Source organism: Euleptes europaea, chromosome 8, assembly GCF_029931775.1.
Source record: "Euleptes europaea isolate rEulEur1 chromosome 8, rEulEur1.hap1, whole genome shotgun sequence".
Classification (NCBI taxonomy): domain Eukaryota; kingdom Metazoa; phylum Chordata; class Lepidosauria; order Squamata; family Sphaerodactylidae; genus Euleptes; species Euleptes europaea.
This window is the reverse complement of record NC_079319.1, coordinates 68678524-68700443: the sequence shown is the minus strand read 5'-3', so window position 1 is coordinate 68700443 and position 21920 is coordinate 68678524. Positions and strand designations below refer to the sequence as shown.

At 40.9% G+C, this 21920-nt stretch overlaps 1 protein-coding gene across 1 annotated transcript in view; it reads right to left on the bottom strand.

Moving 5' to 3' along the window:
- NFATC1 (nuclear factor of activated T cells 1) overlaps positions 1 to 21920 on the bottom strand; it is a 148417-nt gene that overhangs the window by 47899 nt on the left and 78598 nt on the right. The window contains exons 6-7 of the mRNA XM_056854090.1: positions 19622 to 19677; positions 17826 to 17958 (exon numbers count right to left, since the gene is read on the bottom strand). Coding sequence (XP_056710068.1) covers positions 17826 to 17958; positions 19622 to 19677 — 189 coding nt within the window. The remainder of the gene's footprint in view (positions 1 to 17825; positions 17959 to 19621; positions 19678 to 21920) is intronic.

Below are 21920 nucleotides of genomic sequence, written 5' to 3'. Positions count from 1 at the left end.
ACAAGAGGATGAAACAAAAATTGTAAAGTACTCTATACACTGAACAAGACTAATATTAATGCTAACTGCAATAGCACCTCTCAGTGGAACTTTGTTCATTCCAATCATAACCTGAAGGGAATCCAACTAGCTCACTGCTTTGTACTGTACATGAGTGTGTGGAATGGGGGTGCTGTTGTTAAGGAACTTAGGCTATTTGTGCAATATACCAAAATTAAAATATATTAAAACATAGCAATATTTGAAATTCTAAATTAATTAGGTTCAAATGTAGTAAGGCTTAGCAATGATGGTTTTAGACAGACGGATGAGTCACAACATCAGTTAATTTAATGTCAGAACCATGCTTTTGCAGAAACTGTAGCTGTACCTCAAAGGGTTTTTCAGTTCTTACAGAAAGAAGCCCATATTATTACATCACACCAAGAACTCTTGGACGGAGGCAATGAGACTCAATGTGAATATGAACATGAGGAGAGACGTCTCATTTCCCCTGAATGAAAAGCTCTGAACAGGTAAAATGTAACAGGTTAGATATAAATCATGATGAAAGATGATGAACCACTTTTACTGAAGAATTATGAGCACAATCACTTAAAAAAGGTATGACTTTCCTAACAGGCCCATTTGCTCCAACATGTTAGAAATCCATCTTTTCACTGCTCTATGATTTATCTGTTTTGCTTTTGGCTGTTAGAATGTGTAAGGAAAGGGCACATTTTTTCAAGAGGCAAGGCTATAATGAATTCAGCTGCCAATCTTAATAACTCAGTGACTGCAGTTAAATAACAACCAAGAATTTGGTACCCTTTTAAAAATAAGCTAATTTATTACAACAAGAGCTTTCATAGGTAAGGGCCTATTTCTTCAGCTGTTCATGGCCACCCTAAACCAGTTAGGGTGGCGGTAAGGTGCTGCAACATATTCGGTCTTCTTGTAAATATAGTCATTCGTATAACTAATGAAGCTTTATTGTTCTTCCACGCTTAACAAATATACAAAGCGATATTCTCTGCAGATTATCTTCTACTTCACTCTTTAGAAAGTATGGATTGAATCCAAGCAGCTTTTTCACTGATGCAAAAGAGTGGAAGGGATTACCTCTGATTACCCAAAAGGCTCTGCTGGGGATTGTGGGACCTGAAATGGCAAAAGGCATATAAAATGGGGCGCAGTGAGGGCTAGTTAGGTGAGGTGGAATGAAAAAGATGACTGGACCCTCTCCTATATCTATCTTTCCAAGTAATTCAAAATTACTCACTGCTTTTACAATGGTGCTTTTTCCCCCAAAAAATATTTTTCCTCAATGCTTTTAAATTGGTGTGAAATACTTTCCTGTCCCACAAACATAAAAAAAGACAGGACACTGTAGATCTATAGGCACTGAAGTTATTCCAGGGGAAAGCCTTGGGGCATCATTTTGTTATGTGCAACTCTAATGAAACCAAAATATATATTATAGAACATTAATAGAGGGGACCTGCAAGGAGTTATGGGGGGAATCTAATTTCCCCTCGCCCACTGTTTCTTCTTTCCTTGCATGGTAGCAAGTAATCTGGTGGTTGCTGCCAGGCCTGTTTGTGAAGATTCCTCTCTTAAAGGCCAGATACTAAAGGCTCTTAACTGCTCTCTTAAAGGCCAGATACTAAAGGCTCTTAACTGGCTCTCATATTAAAGGCATTTGGTTCACACAGTAAAGTCAGGATGCCACATGTTCTTTTGTCATCTGGCATATAACTTGTAGCCTAATGCACAAAAGATTGGGGGAAATGTGAACAAAGGAATACAAAAATTTTACCCTGAAAATGAACACAAAACTGATAAAACCAACAGACAACCCTACAGATATAAACAAACATATCTAACAGGATCAATCAAAATTACAATGAAATGTGAGATAATATCAATACCAACATAGCTAACTAATATTAAACTAAAGAGGAGTCACCTTGAAGACTTAACACCTCTTAAATTCTAGTTTCCATGGACTAGAACCCATTTCATCAGAAGAAAAGCTGTAAACAACAGGGTCATAAAATAACAAGCAGAGGTGTTCTTTTTTTGTGTGCTTGTCTTGTAGTAGACTATTTCTGGGTACCAGTCAGGCCTTATCAATTTGTTTCTTTACTCATTACCAATTAGATGGCAACTATAATTCCAATAATTGCTTGTGTAACTCTTTTAGGTGTAAGTTTCTGCCTGAGGAATTGTAGCAAAAGTGACTGTAACATAGTCAGTAGGGTCTCACAAATAACTGGGAGTGATAATGGCATAAGTCCTGACAGGGACTGTGCCAATGTCTAGACAATGGGGCATTCCCAGGTTGCTACAGTTGTGTATTTTATGCAGTAGACAGACGGCTGTGTATGTTGAATGCCGTCAAGTTGCTTCCGACTTATGGCAACCCTATGAATCAATAACCTCCAAAATGTCCTATCTTTAACAGCCTTGCTCAGGTCTTGCAAGCTGAGGGCTGTGGTTTCCTTTATTGAATTAATCCATCTCATGTTGAGTCCCCGATTTTTCCTGCTGTCTTAAACTTTTTCCTAGCATTATTGTCTTTTTCAGTGTCTTCTCATAACATGACCAAAGTACAACAGCCTCAGTTTGGTCATTTTAAGCTTCTAGGGAGATCTTAGGCTTGCTTTGGTCTAGAATCCACTGATTTGTCTTTTTGGTGGTCCATGGTATCCGTAAAACTCTCCTCCCACACCATATTTTAAAAGAATCAGCTTTCTTCCTGTCAGCTTTCTTCATTGTCCAACTTTCACACCCATATATAGTACTGGGGAATACTATTGTATGAATTATCTTGATCTTGGTTGCCAGCAACACATCCTTGCACTTAAGGATCATTTCTAGCTCCTTCATGGCTGCCCTTCCCAGTCTCAGTCCCCTTCCGATTTCTTCATTGCACTCTCCCTTTTGGTGGGTGATGGAGCCAAGCAATAGAAAATCTTTTAACAATTTCAATTTCTTCGTCATCAATCTTAAAGTTGTGTAATTCCCCACTAGTCATTACTTCTGACATCTTGATGTTCAGCTGTAACCCTGCTTTGGCACTTTCTGCTAAAACCTTCATCAGAAGTCATTTAAAGTCTTCACTATTTTCTGCCAGTAATGTGGTGTTATCTGCATATCTCAAATTGTTCCTTCTGCCAATTTTCACTTCATTGAAATCTAATCCAGCTTTCCTTATGATATGTTCTGCACAAAGATTGAACAGCAAGGAGATAAAATATGTTCTTGCCTGACACCTTTGCCAATTGGAAACCATTCTGTTTCTCCTTATTCTGTCCTAACAGTAGCCTCTTGGCCAGAGCTCAGGTTGCGCATCAAAAACAATCAGATGCTGTGGCACACTCATTTCTTTTAAAACCAACCATAGCTTTTCATGACTCAAATAGTCAAAAGCTTTGCTGTAATCTATGAAATACAAACTGATTTTCTTCTGAAATTCTCTTTTATGTGCCAGTAACCAACACAAATTTGCAATATGATCTCTAGTGCCTTTTCCTTTTCTGAATTCATTTTGAACATCCATCATTTCTTGTTCCATATATATTAACAGTCTTCCTTGCAAGATTTTGAGCATCACAGAAGGTTACTGGCAAAAATCCCTGGGGTGAGTCCATAGAAATTCATTCCTATCTATATTTGGGAATTTATTTATTATTTTATTTTAATTCTTTCTGGTATTCCAGTCTGATGACAATAGCCTGCTATAAAATATAGTGTTGTAGAACTGTCTCTCAGTCTTCCCCAGCCATTATAGGTGTTAACTTAACAAAACTAAGGAAATTGCATTATCACCAATTATTGCTACTGTGAATGGTCTCTGTACTCTTCTTTGTTAATTTGAATTTTACATAATTACATCTCATCTTGTACTTCGAACATTTCATAGCCCATTTACCCTGCTGTTTCCACCTTTCCTCCCTTCATAACCTTAGATAAATCGATGTTTGCATACCGAAGAGCCACTATGCACCAGATGAAATGGCTCTAATCCATTTGTGCTAGAATAAAAATTTGTTTGTCTTTAACATGACACAGGATTCCTGTTTATTTTTGCTGCAACAGACTAACGTGGCTACCCCTCTGGAATTAATGCTAAATTAAACACCAGCATTTAAAAAAAGATTAAAATGTATCTACATGGTATTCCATGAGCTGGTATGATATATGCACTCTTCTATTAGACTCTTGACTTGATGGGGATGCCGGTCTATAATTGCTGTTCAGCGGGATGGCAGGCTCAGTAATTAATCAGTAGCCTTTTATGCAGGGACGTTTTCCTGCGGTCACCCCCACCGACTGCTTCGGGGCTTCCTTTTGATTATGCATGCCTTTTCTGCCCATCAGAGGTCGCCTCGCTCTCCCGGCGAATTTTGCCCATGTTTTCCAGATTCTGGCTAAAACAGCATCTGGACACCCAGAAGCAGTAGGCGGGGATGACCGCGGGGAAACGTCCTTGCCTAAAAGGCCAAAGAACAACCCACAAATTCTCTATCTGCCACAAAATCCCAGTTACAATCACAGCATAGCTATCTATCTATCTATCTATCTATCTATCTATCTATCTATCTATCTATCTATCTATCTATCTATCTATCTAATTCCATACTTTGTGAAGTGCATCCTGTCTAAATTCTAATACAATTTAAAAACCCACACTAATGAAAAATGTCAAGGTGAAAAACATTTTTAAAAAATCCTCCATGTGGTTCTTGTAGGTTATCCGGGCTGTGTAACCGTGGTCTTGGAATTTTCTTTCCTGACGTTTCGCCAGCAACTGTGGCAGGCATCTTCAGAGTAGTAACACTGAAGGACAGTGTCTCTCCTTCAGTGTTACTACTCTGAAGATGCCTGCCACAGTTGCTGGCGAAACGTCAGGAAAGAAAATTCCAAGACCACGGTTACACAGCCCGGATAACCTACAAGAACCAATGAACTCTGACCGTGAAAGCCTTCGACAATATTTTAATCCTCCATGTGTTACGTCTTACTTTCAAATATATTAACACTCATCTTATGGCTTTTGGACAACTTTTAATAAAAAGAGAAAACTTGTATCAAGTGCTAAAGTACCTCATATGTAAAACAACTAATCTCTAAGTAATGAATCCTACCTATATTTTCTGCTGATGGAAGACACTTCCATCAGCAGAAAAGGAGGGGATTTTTGCTGCTTCTTTTTCTATTGCAGACTCTCACTTTGCCCCATAGTTTCAATGGGAGGGGAAAGTGTACTTATACAGATGCTGCTTCACATGCACTAAATAAGCCCCTCCCATACTATTTATCATTTTAAAACATCCGATATTAATTATATGAATCACTAATCAATTCTAGATTAACTGTGTAATGGAAAACATATAAAAAACTTGTCTGAGATTGAAACTCTCACGCTGGATCCCCGACAATTATAATCTTAATGCTGTGTCATCCAGTTAATAGAGCAGCTTTCCCAGAAGTTCCTGCTGCTCTTAAATAACCAGACAATAATATCTCCTTAGTACCCAATTTCTACAATCTCGTTCCTTTCTACAAAAATCACCATAAGGGGAGGGGGTAAAACGATGATTGAAAATGGTTTACTCTTGTGTGCCATTGTTACACCAGTTTGTATACCGCCCCAAGATATATGACAGTTCAGGTGGGAAGCCGTTGCTGGGCAATCGAGGGGAGGAGTGCCCCCTCTTTAGTTGTAAAGCTTGAAAGAGAAATCAGTCCAGTGGCAGGCCTGCACAGGCATAGTCCCCATTTGGGGCTGCACGGAAGACCAATGATGAACCCAATGATGAACCATGGTTTTCTACATGGCCTCAACACCATCTTTTTTATCAGAAGGGGCTTCTTCACCATATGATCTCAGCCAATCAGGGATCATATAGTGACTGTGAAGTCTTGACAGCTCTACTAACCCATGAAATCCTATACAGAGTTACTCCAGTCAAAGCCCATTGACACCAATGGGTTTAGATGGGAGTAACTGCATAGGATGGTACTGTTAGTCAAATCTGACTTTGTGACAGACATCACTAACCAAAGTTAGAGGTTGGTATTTGGCCTGTCCTGGATGGGGTTGTGCTTCTCCTTAAGGATCAGATTCACCCTTTAGGAGTATTACTAGACCCAATTCTGCCCCTTGATGCTAGGGGGGGGGGATCTGTAGCCACTTGTACTCAGAGATTTGCAGTGACTATGAGCTGGTTTCTGGGCGGCTGCTGATCTTTAACTGTGTGGCTCCAAGTAATTGCTTGGAAGAGGAAGCAAATGGAGTACCAGTCTGTGGACTCATTCAGCTGCTATGTGCCTCATTGACAACTCAGAGCTGTCAGTCATACTGTCCCTTGATGAACTTCCCTTTCACTGTTTGAAACCCACCAGGCAGTTAGACAGACTAAGGTTAAAAAGGGCAACAGAACCAAATGAAGCAGCTAGCCCTCTGAAATGGCTCAAAGAGCTTCATGTGACTTTCCTGCAGAGTGATTTGGAAAGAGGTTTAGGAGGCCCTTCTGATGCAACTTCAAAGCAGGGTGGTTCATTCTGGAGTGTGATTCATTCTGAAACAATTGCACAGTTCTAGAATGTAGACTGAGACATGCATCTGGATATATATCCTATTGAAAGTAATACAGGGTATCAACATTTGCATTTGGATCCACATTCGAATAAGGGTGTTGATACATTACATTACTTTCAACCAGATACCAAGCACACATCCCCATGCCACAACAGGAAGCACAATCCTAAGGGGGGTGCAGTTGCAGCTCTCCTGGGGACAGTGCAGCCACGGCACAGCTGCACCGCTTCCTGAGTGGCTTGCTGCACCACGGCCAGCAAGCTGCACAGGAAAATTCCCCAAAGCCCGCAAAATTGCTGTATGCAGTTCCACAGGCTGTGCCACCAGTTTTGCTGGCGTAAGTTCGCGCTGGCAAAAGGGGGGATTCTTGGGGCAAAGGGGCTGAGGGAGCTGACTAATGTCAGCCCTGCCCTGGGAATGTCGCTTTTGGTGCTGGTGCGAGCCCCTATGCTGGAAGTACGGTGCCGCTGCAGCTGCACCAGAGCCCATGCGTGGTGCTGCCGTGCCACTCCCTGGTGCTGGGGTAAGTGGCCTGGCGCCAGGATAAATGCCAATTTGGATGGTGCAAGTGACATTTATGTCGGCACTGGGATCATGGCGCCTCCAAAGCCCTTTTGGCCTCCCCCTTAGGATTGCTCTGTAAATGTACACCCTGATTGGGGCTATGTAGGTACCATTGAGCTGTTTGTCTCTGCAATGGAGACACAGTTGCTCTTCTCAGCATCAGCTGACCACTTGTGAAGTTTCACAATGGGGTACAAACTATTGCTGAGAACAGGGGAGCATATATTTGCAAAACGCATGCCCATTTCACCTCACCACAAACAGCGAAAACAATCTAGCAACCTGAAAAAAAACTAATACTTTGGTAACAAGGTTAATCAGCTTGCTTTATGTGCACAAAATACATTATTCATGATAGATTTTAAAAAACAAAATGGAGCATTGTATATGTATAATAGGACAACAGCTGCATAGCCATCCTTGTTGCTTCTATATAAAATTCCTGTGCCCCAAACACAATTTAAAAAACGTGTTAAACTAGGGATACATTTCATTAGGAAAAAAAATACATCTCATTAGGAAAAAATATATCTCATTAGAAAAAAATTGTGCAGATTGCAAACAGGTTGCAATAGAATTTTGGATGTTGGCTTTTTTTTAAAAAAGCAGAATGATCCACACAATGCTAATCTGCATGGAATTACACTATGCAAAACATATTTACTAGTAGCATACTAAACCTATCAAAGCCCATCAAATTCTAAATTGTTATTCCAGAGTTTTATCATTGTTGTGTTAAAGCTTAATTGTATGCTGAGTTACTGCAGCATTGAGGAAATCTGCATAAGAATGTGCTGTTGTGTCTGTTGCAGCACAAGAGCCTTGGAACACCTTAACAAATTTCTTGTGGGGTAAGTTCTGTGGGCCGGGTTCTGTTTTGTCAAATACACAGTGTTCTTTTAGGTGGGCTAGGATATTGTGTGTGTGTGTGTGTGTAAAGTAAGCCCAAAACATCAAGCAAGCAACAGACGGCCATCATCGCTTCACAGTGCAAATGAATACAGAATCCAGTCAACCAAAGGTGAGATCAATAAAGCACAGGCCACTGGTGATAAATAGGCATAACACAATGAATAGGGTAGAGCGACGCTAAAGAAGGACAATTGCTTTCTGCAGTGAGCTAGCCATGCCCAGGATTTGCGGACACCAAATTTTGCAGTGTAAAATTTGCCAACAATTTCAACCCAGCAGTTTCAAGTTGGAGTCTCTATTAGGAATTGTTTCTGTCTGATACAGAACATTCTGAGTTACTGAAATGTTTCTCCCATTGGTTTCTAAGTAGTGTCCAATATACATATCTGTAAGTTAGTGTATGCATGCCTGCAGGGATTCCATTTTGATGGTTACCTTTCAGTTCATATGACCTGTTATTGTGGACATGGCTTCCATGTTGGAACCAAAAGCCTGGATCCATATAGGGACCCCATATAGGATTTGGGCTGTGATTTTTGCCTGAAACACCTGCAAAGCTGATGGGATATGTTGGTCACTACTGGTAATGAAGAATCTTTGGATAGCAGCTATATTGGTAATTTGTACTTGCTAAGGTATGATGAGAATGAGGAGTCCATGAGAGAGAGAGAGAGAGAGAGAGAGAGACAGACAGACAGACACAGACAGACAGGCATGAAATAATAAGCCTAAATAATGTAACAAATAAACTTGCTCAAGATTATGTTTATCTAAGGACCAAGAGAGTTATTGATACTTTGTAGATCTGGAAAAAATGACTTTGGATTTATGGAGCAAATTTATGGATTTGCTAATTTATGGAGAGAAATTCAGCTGTGCAGTAATGTCAAAATATGTTTAGAGTTTGCTGCATGCCCACTGCTAAGAGGGAAAGGCTGATTATCTCTGCAAGTTTGGGGTCTTGATTATGTCATAGGAAAGCCCATTCCATATAACAGAAGCAGCTACTGAGAAGGTCTAAGCAGAAACAGTTCTCGTTAATCTGACTGGAGGAACTAATGATAATCTCTGGCATGAGGGTCGGAGCTGCCTTGTGGGGACACATGTAGAGTTAGTCCCATAGAAAAGTAGAACATGAAGCTACATACAGTTCAAGGGAGAATGCTTAGCAACCTCTGCATTTTTTCTTGCCTACCTACAACAGAGATGCCCACAAGCATGAGTTAGCCAGTATTTGAGTGGTATTGCTAATGCTGAGTGCAGTTTCTAGAAAAAGCAAGGCTCTGTTGGACTTGTTCAAATATCCACTTCCTGATTTTTTGATGTGAAGAATAACTTCTCGTCCATATTCAGCTACTTTTGTCCATCAGCACGTACAGATGTCCCTTGACAGAAATCCTCAGTGTACCTTTCCCCCATTTCCTGCTTAGCGCCACATTAATTGGAAAAAGCATACTTTGGATATAACTTGAGACAAGGGGCTTGCTCAGTATCATCAGAGATCTGAATCCAGGTATCTCACATTCAGACAGCATTCTATCACTATACATGGCATCGACCTTCAAAGAGATATCATGGGAGCAATGCATGTTTTGACTTTACACATGATGGAATCAAGATGGAACCTCATGATAAAATAAAGCCACGCAGTCATTTTTGTTCTGAAATAGAGTTCCTTGGAGTCTATGCTCTTTTTTGACATGACTTGGAAGCTTCACAGGTGCAGATAGTACACTGTGTGATTGAAGCAGAGGTATTCATCATCCAGAATTTCGACTTAAAGAGTTAGTTGGCTGCAGTCTATAAATCAGGCATACTTTCTTGAATCCCAAACAGATGATACACTTGTGAACAGCATGGATGCTAAGACATTAATTCATAATTGACATAGGACAAAAGCCTTCCTAAAATCAGATAAAAGGCAGGAATAACAATAAAATATTATAGTTCTATTCTTTTACTCTGGAAAATGATCCATTTACTGAGTATAAATGGCTTGATGGAAGTCTATTTGCAAAGGCTCACAAAATGCATCTGTCTCCAAATGGAAACAATACTGACAAAGTCTGGCCAGCTTTTGCATAGACAGTTAAATATAAAAAAAGGAGTATAATGTCGCACAACAGCCAAAAACAATGAATTGCAAAGAGAGAGAGCATATGCCACAGAAGGGAGACATAATTTCATATTTCCACCTAAAATACATATTGCCCCATGCCACCTAACCTTTATTTTTATACTGACTTGACTGTGGTAAACTCTTTCCACAATGTCATTGTGTTCAAAGAGGAAGAATAGTCCAAGGTACGATCAGCAAAGGAAGCTTCAAAGAATCTCATGGCTAGAAAGCATTATAAAAGCTTCTGGTCCAACTCTTTAAAGTAAAATGACCTATCTTTATATATCAGACCTCCGAATGTCTCTTGCCTTGAAAACCCTACAGGGTTGCCATAAGTCAGCTGTGATTTGATGGCACCAAAAGAGAGAGAGAGAGAGAGAGAGAGAGAGAGAGAGAGAGAGAGAGAGAGAGAAAGAAAGACCCCAGTATTGGTAGGATGTAGTCAACCACTGGGACCAAGTATAACAGTTTGGCAGACCACAGGGTAAAAACTGCCTCCCCTCAAACTGGTTTTCTCTAAGAAAGATTCCAAACTTTTGCTGTAAGAATACAAATATATAATTTCAGGAAGTTTTAAAGTCATACTGAGAACACCATTTTTTCAGGGGATAGGAAAAAAAAACAGAACGTTTTTGGAAAACTGAAATGTATGTGATGTTCATTTTATTATGTGTTCCCAAGTTCTTTACTACTGTAAGACCATATAATGTATAATATATCTTAACACATAAAATTGCACCATCTGATATATTTGTAGAATTTAAAGGTACTTGTTTAAGCAATTTTAGCAAACAATTTAGCAGTATTATGGATGGAACAGCAAGTGGCCTCATAAGATTCTCTAGTATAAAGCTTCTTAAACTGTGGGTCGTGACCATATGGGGCCGTGTACTGAATGTGGGAGTCAGGAAAAATTGTTTTATTATCACTAAATGTTTGGTTTCTATACCTATTTTATATACCTATATACCCAGGGTCGAGTAAAAATTTCTCGGGCAAAAAGGGGTTGCGAGGGGAAAAGTTTAAGAAGCCCTGCTCTAGCAGATCTTAATATTCCTATTTTCCCAACTGGTACCACCTCAGAGTTAAACACAGAAGTCATCAACACTATAGTAAAGTAAGGAAGCTTTCAACATCTGTACTTTACAACAATATCCTCTCTGTACAGCCAATATTTTCCACAAACTACAAAAACCTGCAACACCTGCTTACCAGAGATAGCACTGGTGTTAGTGAACATACCACAAGTGATCCTCTTTCCAAACGCTTTCACCTCCATGAAAAAACTATTTGTTTCTAGCCTAACAGATCACAGTATTAAGGATTCTGAGTTAATCCAGTTATCAAAGTAAACTTTTGAATGACATTGATCTGTTTAGTAATATAGCACAATAAAGGTCACAGTAAATGTGAACAAAATGATCTGCATGAAATCTGTATAAACAATAATGTAGCCTTCAAAATGCTACCTTCAACTTTCTTGTTTAAATCAGAACCAGTTCCTAAATTTTTAATAGATGCTGATTCTGAGCTTTTAGTTTTATCTTCATGAATTCAGAAAACTGAAGAGTTGCACAAATTGAAACAAGGTTCTTTACTGTTTCATCCTTTAGTTTGTTTCTTAATTTGATGTATATGTCTGAATATACATAGAAGTTTGTTTCTATAGCTTCAGAAGTGTGCTCAATGATTCCCACCGCTAACTTTCAAATGAAGTTCATTGTTTCCCTATGGTACTCAGAGCTCATCCCATTTTGGATACCAACCTTACTAAATGCGATCATTCACTCTGGGATGAAATGGAATCTGAGTCAAAGTTGCTGACATTCAGTTCTTTAGGGCTTATTTCTTGAATGTATAAGGAAATAAGGAATGTATAAGGAAATGTGTGTAAAGTGCCGTCAAGTCGCCGCCAACATGGGGACCCCTTTTTTTGGGTTTTCATGGCGAGAGACTAACAGAGGTGGTTTGCCAGCGCCTTCCTCTGCACAGAAACCCTGGTATTCCTTGGTGGTCTCCCATCCAAATACTAACCAGGGCTGACCCTGCTTAGCTTCTGAGATCTGACGAGATCAGGCTAGCCTGGGCCATCCAGGTCAGGGCATAAGAGGCTGTTAATTGTTGATAAACACTCTCATAAAGCCCCTAGGGTTTTCTAGTTTGGTAGTTGGTCTTGGTTCAATATCAATTTGAATAAAGTTTTGCACTTTTGAACATGCACTTAGCTGTTGACTAAACTGCATGATTACAATGATCAAGAAAGCTGGTCTACAATGGACATGAGCTGATCCAGAACTAAACAGGGGGCAGCAGAATTATACCTTGCGTGCTGTGATCAAACACCTTGAAACGGCCCTCACTTTATGGCATTCCACTACTTTATTTCCACTACATTACTTTACTTTGCCTATCAAAAAACTGCAATCTTATTGGACCAGTTACAGCTCTCCTAATGGACTCAGCAAGGCAGGTCCTGCAACACTTTTACAGCTGGCAAAACACTTGCACAGAGACGAGCCTTCAGTATAAAGCAATTAATATCCCTTTTATCTTGCAAAATTATCCTAGAGCAGGCATCTTCTACAACGCTTAAAATGCTTACATTACACATCCTTGTGTCTTTTATGACTTAAAAATAATAATACTTGGGCCGTCCCGTCCCCCGCCATGCAATCCAACAAATTGTTCTGCAGACACAGCAAGGTTAAAGAGTTTGCTCAACTTAGCATGAAAGTTTAAAGCTGAAACATGTCAAGAGACTAGCAGTAAAACCAAAGATCTGTGTTGCAATAAAGAGAGCCATAGCACACTGCATCTCTGGCTTATGACTTTCCCTGTGTTAAACTGGCATAGTATTTTAGTAAAGAAAATGTGGGAGGGAGAATGCAAAAGAGTAGGGCAACTCTTAAATGTCATCACTAGAAAACTATCACCGCAAACAGTCAAGAGATTAATTATAGACACAGAACAGGAAGTAGAGCCCAATGCCGACACAGTTGGCCACTATTTTTAGAAGCATGCTCAGAATCACCATCGCTTTCATTCTGCAATCCTTTGAGACTTCACAGGGGGTATTACTGGGTAATACCCTCTTGATGGTGTCTAGAACGCTGCGAACTGAGATGGATATTAATCTGTTAAAAGTCATTTCTCATTTAAGGTTACTTGCATCACTGTGGGAATTTCTGTATGAAATTAGATCATTTGTACTGCAACGACCTCATCAAAACTCAACCTGAGTTTTGTCCATGGCCAACCAATGGTCCCCTGGCTGAGGTGCGACATGAGGCTTGATCCTGCAGGCCCAGACAGACTGTATGGATTGGACCACACCAGCTCTCAGCATAGTGAAAGCTGATTGCTAGAAATGTGCTCCCTAAATCAGTTAATAACTTTTGCTTTTCTTTTCTTTTTTATCCATCAGGATTACTAGACCTCACAGACACACATGTATACCAAAGGATATTTGGGTTCAGTTCAATCATCACAAAGGCACCCCACAGTTAGTAGGGCACCATTCTATATGATTACAGTTATTTTCACGTTCTCTCTTCCCTGAGTATGTTTTGGCTTCAGTCTTCACGCCACTTCCTTTGGAGCAGTCTCAATGACTTCTGTGGGAATATCTTTGGAAAGGTGGTTTAAGGATTGTATCCTTTTTATTTTGAAATATGGATTTACCATATTTATGAGAGTATGGTTCATGTGGATTTTCCATATTTATGGTCCACACCTCTGGAAAAGGTATAGGAAGTTTGACATTTATGACTAAAACAAAGACTCCCATTGAATTAGAATGACATGAAGTTAAAAACAGCACACAGTTTTGACTCGTTGCACGTTTTGCTTTATGCAAACTCTGCACAAAATGTCCCCCCACCCCATCTGAAATCCTTTGGGGGGAAATGCATATGTTGTATGCAAGTTAGTTGGCTTCTTAAAATGTGAGTTCTGTCCTTTCAAAAGAGTTAGCTTTTAAAATTCCTTTAAAAAGGATGGCCGACTGAGTAATTCAGCAGAGATCCTCTCAATGGTTGTTTACCTCTGACCATTCCAACACTCCACATGAACACATGAAGCTGCTTCTACTGAATCAGACCCTTGGTCCATCAAAGTCAGTATTATTTACTCAGACCGGCAGCGGCTCTCCAGGGTCTCAGGCAGGGGTCTTTCACATCACCTACCTGCCTAGCCCCTTTAACTGGAGAAGCCGGGGATTGAACCTGGGACTTTCTGCATGCCAAGCAGATGATTTACCACTGAGCCACAGCCCCTCCCCAGGGGCTGATCCTGATTTAACAGGCCTCTGGCCACCACATTTAAGGTTCAACTCAAAGGGGCCTGCTGCAGCCTTCATTGACTGTTTTTGTCAGCCAAGATGGAATGCATGAGTAGTGACGAAGTGAGCATGTGCCTAGATCTTGATTTAGCACGATAATGCTCAACCTTCAAAGAAAAGTTCTCGTAGGTTATCCGGGCTGTGTAACCGTGGTCTTGGTATTTTCTTTCCTGACGTTTCGCCAGCAGCTGTGGCCGGCATCTTCAGAGGAGTAATACTGAAGGACAGTGTCTCTCAGTGTCAAGTGTGTAGGAAGAGTAATATATAGTCAGAAAGGGGTTGGGTTTGAGCTGAATCATTGTCCTGCAAAAAGTAACAAAGGTAATGTGCTAACCATTGTCCTGTAAGTATCAAGATAATGTGCCAATGAGGGTGTGGTATGTTAATATGGAACCATTGTATCCTGAAGTTATCTGTTAATGTGTGAAATCCAAAGCTAATCTGCATGGCTATTGTTGACTGTAGTCTTTGTTAGTCTGGCGGTTTTCAAGACAGGAAGCCAAGCCTTATTCATTCTTAAACTCTCTTCTTTTCTGTTAAAGTTGTGCTGATGTTTATGAATTTCAATGGCTTCTCTGTGCAATCTGACAAAATAGTTGGTAGAATTGTCCAGTCTTTCAGTGTCTTGGTATAAGACCCTGTGTCCTGTTTGTGTCAGTCCATGTTCAGCCACTGCTGATTTCTCAGGTTGGCCCAGTCTGCAGTATCTTTCATGTTCTTTTATCCTTGTTTGTATGCTGCGTTTTGTTGTCCCAATGTAAACTTGTCCACAGCTGCAAGGTATACGATATACTCCTGCAGAGGTGAGGGGGTCTCTTTTGTCTTTTGCTGATCGTAGCATTTGTTGTATTTTCTTGGTGGGTTTAAACACTGTTTGTAGGTTATGTTTTTTCAAATGTTTCTCCATCCTATCAGTGACTCCTTTAATAAATGGCAATAATACCTTTCCTATGGGAGACTGTTTTTCCTGAGTTTTCTGATTTTTGTTTGGTTTAATGGCCCTTCTGATTTTATTCTTGGAATAGCCGTTTGCTAGCAATGCGTGATTTAGATGATTAGTTTCTTCCTTGAGAAACTGTGGTTCACAGATCCGTCTTGCACGGTCCATTAATGTTTTGATTATTCCTCTTTTCTGTTGGGGGTGGTGGTTGGAGTTTTTGTGTAAGTAGCGATCTGTGTGAGTTGGTTTCCGGTAGACCTTGTGACCTAACTGAAAGTTTGTTTTACGGATGACAAGGGTATCAAGAAATGGGAGTTTACTTTCCTGGCGAAACGTCAGGAAAGAAAATACCAAGACCACGGTTACACAGCCCGGATAACCTACGAGAACCAATGAACTCTGACCGTGAAAGCCTTCGACAATATTTCGAAGAAAAGTGTTTGCAAGTGTACTGTTATGCCCGTAAAATGGTAGTTGCTAAGTTGGTAGTGGCCACCAACCCACTAATGTCTCAACCTTAGCCTTATTTCCTCTTCTACAATATAGGAATGAAACAATCGTTCCAAGGAGACTTGATGTCCCTCATACATATGCACAACAGAAAGTCCATAGGACTGAAGACTGAATGGCTTTTGTACTAGTTCTCCTGTCCGTGCACATTTCTAAGAAACAGATGCCAGAAATGGATGCTCTCTGACCCATACATCAAATGTGCAGATGCAAGGCAGTGGTCATTGTGCTGAGATGGAAAAGCACTCTGTATATGTTCTCGTTCTTCCATTATTTTACATACTGTGGAGCTGAACTAAGATCCAAAGGCTGAAATTAAGCCCTGCTATTTGAAGATAGCGATTTTGGAAAGGCAGCGGACTGTGCAATCTAGTCTGAGCTTCCAGATCAACATGGTATATGTATCTGTGGTATGTGTGTCTTGTGTTGCCTTTTCCAGGAGGATTTCTGCAAACTTGTGGATGCCAGCTGAAGTCCCAAGCTCAAAGTGCAGACTGCTGCTGTACACTATTATTCCGCTCCATACTAATGCTTATATATACAGTAAATATATGATGCGGCAGCAATCAGAATTACCTTGCTTTCACAATCTGTGTTTGTTCAAAGAGACAACCCGAATCGGTAGCCCATGTCCTATTACACTGTGACATGCACGCGCTCCCGCGAGAGAAATTTCTGCTACCATTACTCAAGGATAGTGTAGCACAAGCAGATGTGGGCTTAGTGCGCTACCTATTAAGGGACAGGGACGAGCATATAACTCCGATGGTAGCAGGATTCCTGGAAACCTCCCTAGGAGCGTTGCGCCAAGCTCCGCCACAGAGCTAAGCACTATTGAAAGTACACAGCACTTTAAGAATTACAGATTTTAACTATTTATTGATATTTTATCATTTAGATACTACATTTTAATGACTGATTGATGTACTTAAAAAAAGTTTTATGTCAATAAAGGTTTGAATGAATGAATGAATGAATGAATGAATGAAAGAATGAACCTTGCTTTCACACGCTTTATGAATACAGTAACAAGCTTAGGGGTCTTTTTTCAGAGTTGCCCAATATGCCAAGGCTGACCTCTGTTCCTTCCCTCCTGAAGCCCGAAAGAATCTGCTAAGCAAGGCAAAAGAGCACTGTGGCAGAACGGCCACTTAAATTACTCCTCTTCTTTCCCCCTCCAGGTCCCACTGAGCAACATCTGTTCTTTACGGCCTGCTGTTACTCAAAGGTTTCTTCAGGGGACATGTGTCATATCTTCCATAACCAGGGGAGCATGCTTCAGTTATTTATCACTTTGTACCAACAGTGACCCCTGTGGTGCAGAGTGGTAAGCTGCAGTACTGCAGTCCAAGCTCTGCTCATGACCTGAGTTCGATCCTGATGGAAGTCAGTTTCAGGTAGCCAGCTTAAGGTTGACTCAGCCTTCCATCCTTCCGAGGTCAGTAAAATGAGTACCCAGCTTGCTGGGGGTAAAGGGAAAATGACTGGGGAAGGCAATGGCAAACCACCCCGTAAACAAAGTCTGCCTAATAAACGTCGGGATGTGACGTCATCCCATGGGTCAGGAATGACCCGTTGCTTGCACAGGGGACCTTTACCTTTTTTACCAATAGTAAGGTTGATCAGAGGTCTCTACCAAAAAAACCCAGCACATTATTTATTTGGAACAGGACCGACAAAATCTCATTTCAGGCCGTTTGACAATTTAATGTACGAGCATTTGTTTAAGGCCTAAATTGTCCAAGAGCACTGCAGAATTATTATTATTATGATTGTTCTTCTTGTACCATTCCTTCAAATGATCTACACAACACTTAGTTTCTGCAGCTCGGAGTTAGAAATACGTCGTTACCATTAGCCGGAAGGTAGGTGAAAAGCTGGCACTGGCTTCTCTTTCTCTTTCCGTTGCAGACATAGAAATTGACCTGGACAGGACTCGTAATTCTCTGATTGCGGAATGGCGGTATCTCTATCACCAACGATGTCTGGAAGAAAATGTGTGGTTAAAAAATATGATGTATCGAAATAATAAAAACGGACTTGTGCAGGAGGCCTCTGTGTAATCATAGAATCATAGAAGAATCATAGGTAAGAATATGTTCTGCACACTTAATGGTAAGATGTGAAGTAAACATTTGTGTATTTTTTTCACCATGTCTCTCTGAGATACTTGCAAGTGAGTGCCTGGGGGCTGGGGGAAAATGGATGGATAATTAGCAAGCTAAGCCCACCTCCTTCTGCCCACCCTATTTCCCTGGCAGTGCCTCCCTTACACTTCCTTTGCAACATGTTCCTACATGACCCTTTTCCAATTACAACTTGCAGCTATTTGAAAAGAACGAACAATGAAAAGCACATTTTTCATGCGTCCTATCTGATGAGTTATTGACAGATGTTGTTATGTATGCTGTTCTTAGACACTGCACCTGAGTTTTAAAAAAATCTCATATCAAATATTTCCAAGTTTAACATTTGTACAGAGAGGACTCCCCAAGCACTCCGAGAAACATTTTAGGGTTTAGAAAAGGCCATCACTTCCAGTCTTTACCTCCCTTACACAACCTCCTCATCTCTTCAACCCCTTAAAATGGAACCTTCCCAAGAAAGAAGAACCCTTCTCCTTCCTCGCTACTTAATTTAAGTAAAAAATTTATGTCCCACTGTTTAATAAAAAAGGATATGATAACCATCTTCAAATACTTGAAGGGCTGTCACATAGAGGAGGGTGCCAAGTTGTTTTCTGTTGCCCCAGAAGGTCGGACCAGAAACAACAGGTTGAAATTAAATCAAAAGAGTTTCCGTCTAGACATTAGGAAGAACTTTCTAACAGTTAGAGCGGTTCCTCAGTGGAACAGGCTTCCTCGGGAGGTGGTGAGCTCTCCTTCCCTGGAGGTTTTTAAGAAGAGGCTAGATGACCATCAGTCAGCAATGTTGATTCTGTGACCTTAGGCAGATCATAAGAGGGAGGGCACCTTGGCCATCTTCTGGGCATGAAGTATGGGTCACTGGGTGTGTGTGTGGGGGGAGGTAGTTATTGCCCTGTTAATAAGGCAAAAATTGTAGGCCTGCTTTATCACAAATACAAAAACCCAAAAGTAATATTTTAATGTAACATATATTTTACTAAGCTCTTATGTTTACTCCCTTGCTTAAAAAGAAATTCCAGGATATTTTAATCTTTAAATAAAGTACAGCCCAGTATTTCAAGCGAAGGCTCTTAGGGCCAATTCACACAAGCATATACATTTCTCAGGTTGTTATGATATATACACTTACTTGGGAGTAAGCCCATTTGATTTAATGAGGCTTCCTTCTGAGTAAATATGCATAGGATCGGGCTTTAAATACCTCCCAGATGAATTAACAGACCTGAGCGAAAAACGTGAAGAGAACTTAAAATGTTTTATGCCAGTTCTGTTTAGAGCAATGAATTGCTGTATATTTAGCTCTGCTGTGAGAGAAATATAATGCATTGAGCAGAAGTTGGAACTGCTTCCACTAAAAACATTTGTGTTTAACAAGTCAGATGATACGAAAGCAGTGATGTTTAATCCAGCTTTTTCACACATACGAGTCACCACAGTAACTGAGTGATGTAGAGACATGCGTGAATGCATTCACTGAGAAATGAAGGGGGGGTATACTTACTGGCTTACACAGCTCTTTGTCAGTTTTGGCTTCCATTTCCCACACGTGATGACCATCTAAAAAACAAGAAAACACAAAGAGGTGTCTAATTCTCTTGATTATCTCTTCATAGATTTTGAAAATGGGAAAGGAATGACCATTTTGAGACCTCCCGTATGAACACATGAACACTGGTGTGCTAGCTCAGTAGGGTTGCCAGCTCCAGGGTTGGGAAATACCTGGAGATTTTTGGGATGGAGCCTGAAGAGGGTGGGGTTTAGGGAGGGGAGGGCCATCAATGCCATAGAGTCCAATTGCCAAAGCAGCCATTTTCTCCAGGTGAACTGATCTCAATCGGCTGGAGATCAGTTGTAATAGCAGGAGATCTCCTGCTAGTACCTGGAGGTTGGCAACCCTATAGATCAGTATTGTTTTACACTGACTGGCAGAGAAAAGTCTCATCACCAGCTAGCCTTTTAACTGAAATTGCCGGGGATTGAATGTGGGACCATCTGGATTCAGAGTAAGTATATTCTACAACTGAACCTCCCAATATGACGTTAAAAAGGAGCTCTCGTTCCTGTCGCACTTTCAATTAGTCAGCCAAGCTGAAACAGCTAGATGTTTTGAGGAGTTTACAAGAAATATAAATGTCCGTTCAAAGGGAAAATGGAAATAGTGCAGGTGCTGGAATTTTGAGCGGGGGAAAGACCAGAGACCCATCTGTTGGTTCTGCTTCCTCGCCCAGAGATCTGTTATACAAGTTTATCCACCTGTATGGTGCCAGCCTGCAGGTGCCAGCCTTCTTTTGCACATAGGTTTTGCCTACCCAGCATTTGGAATTCAGGCAAAGGCTCTTGCCGTAGGAAACCTGACGTCATCCATTTTGTATATTTATTACCGCGCTGGGATGTATGAATGCAAATATTTCTTATTTTAAACCTCTCGCCACATCATTGTTTGCATTTTTAAGCCTCTCTTCAAGCACCAGTGAATGGCCTTTTTCTTCTCTTTCCACTTTCATGTCCAGGATAACAGTGGCTCATTTGAAGCTGTCTGATTTACTATAAATATCTGTAACCAACCTGCTTCGTACAAAGGAAATCCCATTGCAAAATGCACAATGTTGCACAGCCAGCCATTACATATTGCTGTTAGGTTAAAACCTGCAAGGACTCACGGGGGGGGGGGCTTATGTGTCCACCCCCTCTCTCCCTCTTGCTCTCCCCCAGCAGCCTCTGTCACACTCTTTGCTATTCTCTTCCCCTATCTCCAGCTTCCCCTTCTTACTTTTTCTGCTCCTCCCCTCTCCAGCTTTACCATTCCTCCTTCCTATTTTTTACCTTTTAAAATTCTGTATCTTTCCCCCCTCCCTCACACTGACACTAACCAAGGCTTGGCTTCAATAATCCCCCAAACAGCTACCAAGATCTCACAGTGCAGTCTCACAAGATCTCAGGGGCACACTTTTCTTAAAGAAGCAGACAGTGCTTCAATTGTTTTGGGGTTTTAATAACTTCCAATGTTTTTTTTTTTTTTTACATTTCAAATTTTTCTGCACTTGGGGTTTCCCCTGCCTGTCCTTGGCCCCACTGTATGAATTTTTTGATCCACATTTTATGGCCTGGTTCAAAATTAATGATGTTCACTTGTACAGTGCAGAAACTAACATAATACAGATGCTGGTATGATTTTGCCAGCTTCTAGCTTCTCCTAAGGTTCACCTTCTGTGGTAACCATCTTGATTGAGGGCATCATTGTGTTACATTATCATTATCTTGTCTGAGTGCCACAGAGGACACAATTGGGCAGGCTTGCTTATTGTCAACTGAAGAGATTCCTGTGATAGTACTTTAGTGGCATAGATTAGAACCAGTGCTGCACGCATGCTCCAAGGGTCCCCAACGTTGTGCCAGTGAGCACCACGGTGTCCACCAAAACCTTTCCTGGCACCTGCCAAGTCTTTTTAGAAAGTGGGTGGGACCAGGTGGGCTTTTGCCCAGCAGCGTTGCTGACGGCCCACTGAATATTTGCTTGGCTGTGCAGATTTTAAAAGACGTTGCTTTGACAGCAGCTGCCACCACAGCACAAGGGTCTTCACTGTGTGACTGAAGATAAGCTACGGCAGCGATTTTGCGGCTGACCCCACCTCCTGTAACAGCAATTTTGTGGCTGCCCCCATCGACCTGTGTTAGAATTCCAAAGGTGCCCACAAGCTCAAAAGGGTTGAGGATCCCTGCGATACTCCTTCCACCACTCTGGTAATACAAAAACAGCCCCAAACATGGCAGCAGTGAATGACTGCTATAGCACGGTGATA